Source organism: Oncorhynchus mykiss, chromosome 17 (genome assembly GCF_013265735.2).
Source record: "Oncorhynchus mykiss isolate Arlee chromosome 17, USDA_OmykA_1.1, whole genome shotgun sequence".
NCBI classification, from domain to species: domain Eukaryota; kingdom Metazoa; phylum Chordata; class Actinopteri; order Salmoniformes; family Salmonidae; genus Oncorhynchus; species Oncorhynchus mykiss.
Window position 1 is genome coordinate 31,539,269 of NC_048581.1, and position 11,131 is coordinate 31,550,399.

At 40.8% G+C, this 11,131-nt stretch overlaps 1 protein-coding gene across 1 annotated transcript; it reads right to left on the reverse strand.

Moving 5' to 3' along the window:
• Positions 1 to 4,026: 4,026 nt before the first annotated feature.
• Positions 4,027 to 9,081, reverse strand: LOC110495163 (uncharacterized protein C1orf100 homolog). The gene is made up of 4 exons (XM_036949715.1): positions 8,959 to 9,081; positions 8,326 to 8,409; positions 6,395 to 6,579; positions 4,027 to 4,558 (listed from the first exon to the last, which is right to left on the reverse strand). Exons 1-4 carry the CDS (start codon positions 9,057 to 9,059, stop codon positions 4,452 to 4,454), a joined length of 477 nt encoding a protein of 158 aa, XP_036805610.1. The 5' UTR covers positions 9,060 to 9,081; the 3' UTR covers positions 4,027 to 4,451.
• Between the last annotated feature and the right edge of the window lie 2,050 nt (positions 9,082 to 11,131).

The following is an 11,131-nucleotide window of genomic DNA, read 5'->3' on the forward strand; positions in this document are numbered from 1 at the left end:
GGGAGCGACCAGCACTTTTTAAAGACATGGGATTCACCCTAACCACAGGGGTTCCAGGGGTATTTCCGGCAACATTGTAAACTGTTTTAGAGACTGACAGACAGGGTCTGGTAGTAATCCAAGCAAAGAGGAAGAATAAGCAACAGAGGACTTGGAAACCATATCAACTCCCGTAGAAATGACTCTATGGTTTTTGTGAGTAAACTAAATTATCTTCCTCTAAATCCGCCTTCTACTGAGTTTATAAAAACTGTCATCTCCTACCATTCTGATAGATTGGAGACTTTCAGAAAACGTGGTTGTAAAATGATTCATTTATTTGTTATTCCATTGGTTACCTCAAGACTGATGCCCCAGGGGCAGAGTGGCCCACACATTGAATATGGCACTTTTAAATGTTAGAGCAAACACTAGAAAACCATTCTCGTGAATGACCTCATTACGGAGTGCAAAGTTCATTGAATGTTTCTCACTGAAACATGTCTGTCTTCAGATTGTAGTGCCGCCCTTATTGAAGCCTCCCCTCGGACTACAGCTTTTCATACACTATCAGAAAAGGGAAAAAGGGTGGGGAGACAGCCTCTATTTTTACTAATGTTCTCAGCTGTAAGGACATTTCTTTGGCGACTTTGAGTCTTTTGAGTATCATGCTATACTGTTTAAAAAATGTAATCTACATAATTATTTATCATGAGAGGGCCATAAACAATAACTAGTAATGCTGCATACTCCAACAATGGTTAAAATCTCACTTTTCTGGTAATAATTTAATTGCTGAGGTGTAGTCACTTTGAGGAAACAAGCTCAAATACACAGTACAAATATGATAAAAATGTGAAAATCTGAAAGATTTTATATTATGTATTTCCTATTCAACAAAACTGAATAAGGCATGAAATGACTTAAATGCTTTCTAAATATAGTATAATCAAATGATAAAATAATTAACTATAAAATTCCACCTTCCTTAAAAGTGTAAAATACATATTTGTATGTTTAGTGTTAGAGAAAATGTGGATATTTTCTAAAGCTCACTTGATCAAAACATCTGCCCCCATCGCTGTGAACGTCTCACGAGCCTACCAGACGAGCTAAACGTCTTTTATGCTCGCTTCGAGGCAAGCAACACTGAAGCATGCATGAGAGCAACAGCTGTTCTGAATGACTCTGTGATAATGCTCTCGGTAGCCGATTAGAGCAAGACCTTTAAACAGGTCAACATTCACAAAGCCGCGGGGTCAGACAGATTACCAGGACGTGTCCTCAAAGCAGTGTCTTCACTGACATTTTAACCTCTCTCTGACCGAGTCTGTAATACCTACATGTTTCAAGCAGACCACCATAGTCCCTGTGCCCAAGGAAACGAAAGTAACCTGCTTAAATGATTACCAACCCGTGGCACTCACGTCGGTAGCCATGAAGTGCTTTGAAAGGCTGGTCATGGCTCACATCAACAGCTCCCTCCCGGATACACTAGACCCACTCCAATTTGCATACCGCCACAACAGATCCACAGATGATGCAATCTCAATCGCACTCCACACTGCTCTTTCTCACCTGGACAACATGAACACCTATGTGAGAATGCTGTTCATTGACTACCTCTCAACGTTCAACACCATAGTGCCCACAAAGCTCATCACTAAGCTAAGGACCCTGTGACTAAACACCTATCTCTGCAACTGAATCCTGGACATCCAGACGGGCCGCCCCCAGGTGGTAAGGGTAGGCAACAACACGTCTGCCACGCTGATCCTCAACACTGGGGCCCCTCAGGGGTGTGTGCTTAGTCCCCTCCTGTACTCCCTGTTCACCCATGACTGTGTGGCCAAACATGACTCCAACACCATCATTAAGTTTGCTGACAACACAACAGTGGTAGGCCTGATCACCGACAACGATGAGACAGCCTATAGGGAGTGACAAATAAAGTTTGTGACAAATAAAGTTTGATTTGATATCCCATCCTATGTCACACAGACTCAGGAGAAGCATGGAGAGGCAAGCCATTTCAATCTACGGCGTCCAAAGATCGATCTATAAACCAAAATTTTGCTCATAACCGGTACCAGAACCATGCAGGTGGACTTTACATCTAAGAGGTTTTAATGTCAGCGACCAGTGCTGGCTATAACCCTGTGTAGGCCACCAAAGCACTGCCCCACTTTCTTTACGGATTTCTCTGAACTATTGTCTAATGTCCTTGAGAACTATGATAAAATCACTGTGTTGGGCGATTTTCATTTTCATGTTGACAAAGAGACTGATTCCAAAGCCATTGGTTTTATGATTCTTTTGAGCTCTTTGGACTTTATCCAACATGTTACTGGGCCCACCCATAACCGCAGCCATACTCAGGACCTGGTCATTACCAAGGGGCTTTCTACTGACATATCCTCTATTTTAGATGTTGTTCCGCAAGGTTAGATTTTGGGTCCATTACTGTTCAATTTATATATGTTACCTTGGCAGCGTTATCAGAAAGCATAGCAGACGGTAAACATTTTTACATTTCTATGTCACTAGAGAATGTTAGCTCCACGGATAAATGATTAGACTGTATTTGTGATTTAAATACTTGGATGGCTAGAACTTCCTCCAGCTAAATCAAGACAAGACCGGGGTGCTTATTGTTGGAGTCAAAGCACAGAGAGAGACTCTAGCTGCACATTTTATTTGTATTTTTAATTTTTAAATGTTATTTAATTTTACCCCTTTTTCTCCCCAATTTCATGGTATCCAATTGTTTGTAAAAAATGTTTGAGATGAGACAGTCAATTGTTTTTAGTAGCTACTATCTTGTCTCATCGCTACAAGTCCCGTACGGGCTTGGGAGAGACGAAGGTTGAATGTTGAAATCCTCTGATACACAACCCAACCAAGCCGCACTGCTTCTTAACACAGCGCGCATCCAACCTGGAAGTCGGAGGAAACACTGTGCACCTGGCAACCTTGGTTAGCGCGCACTGTGCCCGGCCCGCCACAGGAGTTGCGTGTGCGCGATGAGACAAGGATATTCCTACCGGCCAAACCCTCCCCAACCCGGACGACGCTAGTCCAATTGTGCGTCGCCCCACGGACCTCCCGGTTGCGGCCGGTTATGACAGAGCCTGGGCGCAAACCCAGAGTCTCTGGTGGCACAGCTTGCGCTGCAGTACAGCGCCCTTAACCACTGCGCCACCCGGGAGGCCCCTGGTTGCACATATTTATTCACGGGCAATAAAGATAAAACACCAGGTAAAAACCCTAGGTGTCATTTTAGATTCTGAACTCAATTTCGAATCACACATTAGGAATGTGACCAAAATAGGTTTTTACCACTTGATGAACATTGCCAAGGTGCAGCCGTTCCTCTCTCAGGCTGATACAGAGAGACTCATCCATGCTTTTATCACAAGTAAGCTTGACTACTGTAATGCTCTCATGTCTGGTCTACCCAAGAAAGCCATTGGTCAACTGCAAAACATACAGGATACTGCAGCGCGGGTACTGACCAAGACCAGACAGAGAGCACACATTACACCTTCTTTAAAGTCTCTGCACTGGCTGCCTGTGAGTTTTTATAATTAATTTTAAGATTTTTCTTTTGGTTTTGAAATCAATCCATGATTGTACACCCCAAAACATGCCAGACATGACAGTTATGTACTCAGTATGTCCTTCAGGTCCTCTGGCACTGGCCTTTTAACTATCCCAAAGCCTAGGACCAAGAGTCATGGAGAGGCAGACTTTAGTTACCATGCTCCCAGACTCTGGAATAGCCTGCCAGAGAACCTAAGTGGGCTGAAACTGTGGACATATTTAAAAGCGATCTTAAAACACATCTTTTTGGCTCTGCTTTTCCTTAGGGTGCTTTTCATTTTTTATTGTTATTCTTCTTTTTTTTTTATCCTCTGATGTTTGTTGTTTAGTAAATATTTCTGTTTTTATTTATATTTATTTCTTCTTTTTTTTCCCCCTGTGCTTCCATGTCTGAAATGTGCTATATAAATAAATAAAGACTGATTTGATTTGATTCGTGTTTGCTGACATTTTTTCATTTAATTACACTTTTTGTGCCAATGGACTTTCATAGAAATATACAGTACCAGTTGAAAGTTTGAAATGGTAGATATGGACCAAATGGCCACTTTTTGCCTTGATGACAGCTTTGCACACTCTTGGCACTTTTTTTTAGCAACTTCGTGATTCCACATGTGTTGTGACGTCTTCACCATTATTCAACCATGTCAAAAATAGTCCAAATAAAGAGAAACCCTTGAATGAGTAGGTGTGTCCAAACTTTTGACCGGTACTGTATATATAATAAACACATTATATATTAGCATTACTTGAGATGAAATGCTTCTAGAGTCATATATATGATTGCAATGCAAGATTTTACAACCTGTCATTCAAACAAAAATACATGCAATGCACCATTTTCATTGGTTACTTTTCATGGATGGAGTTCAGTTTGATTGCCATGGTGTTGTAAAATGTTCCTCTTCACTCCCTGTCTCCAACTGTTGCATAGGCCCAGGGTGAGAGTACAGGGTAAACTTAGTGTTATCCGGAGCTGAAATAACACATATTAAACACATTATTTTACATGTAACAACATATCCTTCTTAGGCCTTTATAAATTATTAGAGTTTAAAGTTAGTAGATTTACAATTTTTTTTAGACATACACATTAGCAAAATGATTCCTCACTAAACCAGGATAAGAAAAGACCATGATTTGGGGGATTTCCACAAAATTGTATCCATAGAAGGGTATTTATAGGAAGGAGTGTTGACATATACTGAGTATACCAAACATTAGGAACACCTTCCTAATATTGAGTGGCACCCTCCCCCTTTTGCCCTCAGAACAGTCTCAATTAGTCAAGCTATGGACTCTACAAGGTGTCGAAAGCGTTCTACAGGAATGCTGGCCCATGTTGACTCCAGCTTCCCACAGTTGTGTCAAGTTGGCTGGATGTCCTTTGGGTGGTGGACCATTCTTGATACACACAGGAAACTGTTGAGTGTGAAAACTCCAGCAGCGTTGCAGTTCTTGACCCAAACCGGTGCACCTGGCACCAACTACCATACCCCGTTCAAAGGCACTTAAATCATGTCTTGCCTATTCACCCTCTGAATGACACACATACACAATCCATGTCTCAGTTGGGTCGAGGTTTAGAAATCCTTATTTAAATTGTGTCCTTACGAATCATCTACACTGATGGAAGTGGATTTAACAAGTGACAATAATATTTTGTACACTCTGTGTATATTTGACATTTGTATCTAAAAGCCCAATTGAGAAATAATGAATAAAAGTTGGCATCTTTATGACATTTTGGCCTTACCCAGGCCTCCTTTAAGACTCCATTATGTTTGTATGTGCTACAAAGCAAACATTGGTGACATATGAAGCTTTATCGCTTGTTCTGCAAATTTGAACTTAATATACTCATATGCGCATATCAACGTTCCTGACTGGCATCTCAGCTAGTTTTAAATAATGGACCATTTTATACAGAGAAATTGGCGTAGCAGGCAATGTAACCAATCACATCCCGACTTTAGCTTGTATCGTTGCACATCCTGCAAATCACCAGCAGGGGGCGACCATTTTGAAAAGCATTTTCACATTCAGTCTGTTGGTAATGCTTACAAATTGAATCATAACTCCAAAAGTAGCAGATCCCACTCTGGAACTTTGCTATGACCGTAGAGTTTTTTACGTTCAACAATATATAGAAAATGTTCAATTAAAAAAAACATGTTTTCAATATTCATGTTTACATTTGTCAATAGTCATAAATGAATGTAAAACATGTTTTATTGAAATCCAAATACTACTCATAATACAGAGCAAGCGGTAAAGCGTCAGATGAAACCAATTTTGCTTTGTAGCTCACAGATTAAACATTATAGAGTCTTAAGGAGGCCTGTCAGGCTATTGATTATTTCTCAATTATGCTTTTATATACGCTTTTATATACAAACGTCAAATATATGTTAACAATCCTTCCTCCAAACATTTCGTGAAAATTCCCCAATTTGTTTTGTTTTGTTGTTGCCCTGGTATCGTGAGGGATCACTCTATACCAGGGATACCAGGGATATTTGATTTAACCGACCTGGAAGACCAGGTGTGTTGAATTTAGGCAATCACTGAACTGATCAATTAACTCAGTTGATCCGGTGTGGTGCCTAGTTGGAACAAAATCCAGGAACAGGGTTGCCTACCCCTGCATTACACTCTTCGGATGTATTAATGGAGCAGATCAATAGATGAAAAGAGAGATGGTAGTGAAGTAGCTCTAGTCCAGGGCGTTACATGTGACTTGCTGATTCTGAGCTTTCCTCAATCAGCAAGTAACACTCTGGACCAGAGCTAGTAGTGAAGCAGCACTGACGGTTGAGGTGGGACTGCAGGCCAAACTCCTCTTGGTAAGCCGTCTCAGTGGCACATTGAGAGGCGCTGGTGCTCTGGCGTAGAACGTCCAGGGCGTGGAATGTCTGGAGGTCGAAACTCCTCGGGTAGTCTTCATAGTGTTCACGGTAAGGCCCCGGAGAGTAATCCAATGATGCGAACCTCACTCTGCGGGATAAAAACAGATGTTACAGAATGGAATAGAGTAACAGAGTTCAACAGTGTTTTGAATAAGACATCTCTAGTTGCTTTACACATAACCATATACAGTGCCTCCAGAAAGTACTCACACCCCTTGACTTTTTCACACAGTAGACGCTCTAACGGAGTAGAGTTGGTCCGAGCGTTCCGATCACACAACGGCACCCAAGCTAACTGTCTAACGTTGGCTACTTTGGTAGCTACTTCCAGACACAAATGCGAGAACACCTCATTCTGACCATTTTACTCGCCCTAGCAGAGCTGGTTATGCTGTTTTCATTTTATCCAGAGCATTGGTGACTAACTGTGCTGCTGGCAACAACTTAATTACACTTTTTTGCCAACGTTTACCAACACAGGCCATATTCAACGGGTGTTGCGCGTTCGTAAATTGATCAGTTATTCTGCACTCTGGCACACTTAGACAAGAGTCCTCTGAAATCGGAGTAGATTTCAGAGTGAATTTACGAAAGCACCGTTTGTGTCACTGTCTTACACACAATACCCTATAATATCAAAGTGAAATTGTTTTTCCAAAGTTTTACAAATGAATAAAAAACTGAAAAGTCTTGAGTCAATAAGTATTCAACCCTTTTGATATGTTAAGCCTAAATAAGTTCAGGAGTAAAAATATTATTAACAAGTCAAATAATATGTTGCATGGACTCATTCTGTGTGCAATAATAGTGTTTAACATAATTTTTTAATGACTACCTAATTTCTGTACCCCACACACACAATTATCTGTAAGGTCCCTCATTCGAGCACTGAATTTCAAACACAGATTCAACGACAAAGACTGTGAATGGCTGTGATAGGAGAAAACTGAGGATGGATCAACACCATTGCATTTACTCCACAATACTAACCTAAATGACAGAGTGAAAAGAAGGAAGCCTGTACAGAATACAAATATTCAAAAATATGCATCCTGTTTGCAATAAGGCACTATACAATTGGCAAGACTTGAAAATGGCTGTCTAGCAATGATCAACATCCAACTTGACAGAGCTTGAAGGATTTAAAAAATAATTATGTCCAAGTATTGTACAATCCAGGTGTGCAAAACTATCCTTGTCTCGTCGTTCACTAGTGACTCCTGTGGCTGGCCGGGCGCAGTGCACGCTGACCAGGTTGGCAGGGTTACGGTGTTTCCTCCTACACATTATTGCGGCTGGCTTCCGGGTTGGATGGGCATTGTGTCAAGAAGCAGTGCGGCTTGGTTGGGTTGTGTTTCGGAGGACGCATGGCTCTCGACCTTCGCCTCTCCGGAGTCCGTACGGGAGTTGCAGCGATGAGACGAGGCTATAACTACTACCAATTGGATCCCACGAAATTGGGGTGAAAAATAAATAAAAAATAAATATATTTAATGGAAATCTTTACACAGTGTCTTTGTTTATAAACCTAACCCTGAGCCCATACACTTGTTATTCTGAAAAGTGATGAATGCATATCTGCGAGGAGAGTCTACCTGGTAGTAGGCTAGTTGTAGATGTCCATAGAGTACCACGACCCACTAACAGTCTGCGTTAATAGCCCTGTCCCAAATGGCACCCCTTCCCCTTATTGGGCCCTGGTCAAAAGTATTGCACTATATAGGGAATTGGGTTCCTCTTGGGCCGTAACCTATGTGACCATGGGTAAAAGAGCTACTGAAAGAGCTGCTATGTAAATACCGCAGTGTGATTTTGATTGACTAGATGATTCTACCTGTGATCCTGAGAGTGAACAACGTGGATTCTACCCAGCTGACCAGGGTACAGACCTTGCACATCCTTCCCCTGACGTGGTACTCTGCAATTACAATGACAAGAGTTTATTTTAGAGTTAGAGTAAAAGTAAGAATTACTAAGAGCAGAGTTAAGGTCAAAGACCATATTCATACATGCAAATCAGATATATAGGCTTACATATTGCATTTAAGGTAGCAAGTTAAGGTCAATGGCAACATGTGCATATGCACACCGCAAGATATTCAGCTCATGACTCAACAGGGAAGAAACCTCTGAACTAAGTACAGTGCGGTAGCTAGCAGCATCAGCACACAGTAGGTGTTTTCAAGTGGACATAACTTCCTCATAACTACAGTATCATAGTGAGAGTTAGTTACTACTTCCTTCACACACTTCCATGCAGGTACCCTTATGAACAGCTTTTTTTAAAAGCCTACTTGTTAGAAGTTGTATCAAATATGGAATGTAAATTAAAATGAATATAAATATTTTTCTATACAATTTGGGGCTGTATTGTTTCTACATCTCAAAGCAATTTAGCTTATTGCTGCCAGTTGTACAATGTCTCGTTGAAAAACAGTAAAACCTTTTCTTTCTCTCTTTCTCTCACCTCAGTGTTGCTTCGGGTTGTCTTTTAAATGAGCCAGAGTCCCGTCTTTCCTGGTACTCCTTGAACTCATGCAGTCTCAGAGCTGCCCCTGATCCGGCCATCCTGGAGGCTTCAGCTGCAGAAAATATGCTACATTGTGTTGCCTGTCTACCACCCTTAACCCTGCTATCCAAGAGATGTTGTTTAAGCATAAGGACAGTAGCTATAGCGATTGATTGTATTCACTAAAATCAGCTACTAGGCATTTTAGAACTTTGGCTACAGCTCTTGAATCAATACAATTCTGAACACAGTCAATGGAATTTTGAAACCAACAGTAAGAAGTAGATGGTTAAAATGGAGAAAAAAAACACAACTGTTTTAACATAATCCGAATCAATCTAAATGTATATGTTCAATACAGGTTAGGTCTCTATCAACTGGTTATGTTCAATACCGGTTAGGCCTATATTCACTTGAATTCCCTCCTATTAAACAGTATCAGTCTTACCTGTGGCTTTAGGGTTCAGAGAGAGAGGAGATGTGCTGCTCACTCTGTTGTGTTCACATCAGAGCCCTCAGTCATTGCCATATGGAGAGAGAGGACTATGTCCCAAATGGCGTTCTATTCCCTATAAAGTGCTTTTGACCAAGGTCCATAGGGCTCTGGTCAAAAGTAGTGTGCGTAGTAGTGTGCTTTATAGGGAATAGGGTGCCATTGGGATGCAACCCATACATACTATCTAATGACTCGGCAGGGGACCCACATCCTGCTTTAGTTACCAGGAGAGAGAAACCCAACCCTTCCATCTCTACAGCAAACCAATGGAACTCAGCAAACTGACACTGGGAGAAAGGGTCAACTCATTCACTTCTTTAATCAAGAGGTTTCAGGGAAACCAGTACAACTCGTAACCTACAAGTAATTGGATGAAAACTCATCTAGGCTGGTCTGCTTCCAAACTGGCACCCAATTCCCTATATACTGTAGTGCTCTATAAAACTATCTTTCTGTATTTTATTAATTATAGTCCACTGTTAATAAAGACCCAAAATATTTAGCATGTCGGCTGTCAAATTTTCAAGATATTGGACTTTCAAGAAGCAGTGTCACTTGCCACATCATCATGTTGATGCGTTTTGCATCAAATGAAAGCAACTTTAAAATTCTACTTGTAATGAAAAGCGCTATATGAAAAATATATATACATTATTACATGACTGTATAGGGATTATGGGTTCTGGTCAAAATGTGTGTACCGTATGGGAATAGGACACTTGGCAGCTGTGTTGCATCAAAAAGTTGTATGGTTGACAATCTGAATGGCCAGATTGAGCAAATTAATCAAGTTGTTCAGTGTGACCATGACAAACTGCACTAATTTAAACAGGATTAACCATGCCTTCAGAATTAAACGCGTTATGGTTAGGGTAGTGTAGTTAGTAGGCTATCTGGTGCTCAGTTGGGGGTGAGAGGGTTCTCTCGTGTTGGATCCCTTCAGTTTTCCTTTAATAACACTATAGGGTGGTGTTTCTCTCGAAACATCACCTCTGTCTGCTCTGTACAAGTAGCCGACTCTAAAGTCAATACTGTATCCTTTTTATTTGGGTGGAGGCACCACACCCTAAGTGCTATCACTCAAGGCCAAATAAAAAAGTTGTGCTTATCTTAAAATGTTGGTAGAATAAAAACACACCCATAGTCCAACATCACTGCTACCCTAAATCAGATATGATCAGACAATGGCATATTATTTTCCAAACATGGGATGGAGATGGATATATATATATTTTTTTTATAGTTCAAATTGTCCCCAAATACAACAACCTATCTGAATGGATTTGTTGCAGGTTCTTGTGATCTTGCTGTACCATGAGCTGCATGTGTGTTCCTTGTCATGCTCCGATGAAGTAGGCTAGACTGGTATGAGAATCTTTAAACAAAGCCCCCATTCAGATAGTGAAAGATATGACTTGAATAATAGGATTCCAAATTAATAAATTTGAAATAACAAATCTCTAATGTTTTATCAACAATAATCACAAATTAATCTCGCTGGTTTGAACAGTGTCGAATGTCTAAATGCCTTACCATTGTCATGACCAAGTGTAAACCTATACTGGATTGCATCTCTGATCATGCAAACATACAAGCCAAGGGGGAGAGGGACCAACAAAAGCCGGGGACCAACAA

What these genes read in the sequence shown, in the direction of transcription:
- LOC110495163 (XM_036949715.1), bottom strand. Translation starts at nt 9,059, where the DNA reads ATGGCCGGATCAGGGGCAGCTCTGAGACTGCATGAGTTCAAGGAGTAC. An exon ending in CAACCCGAAGCAACACTGAG is followed by an intron (nt 8,410 to 8,958) that starts GTGAGAGAAAGA and finishes TTGTAATTGCAG; the next exon opens with AGTACCACGTCAGGGGAAGG. An exon ending in CCTGCAGTCCCACCTCAACC is followed by an intron (nt 4,559 to 6,394) that starts GTCAGTGCTGCT and finishes GTGTTATTTCAG; the next exon opens with CTCCGGATAACACTAAGTTT.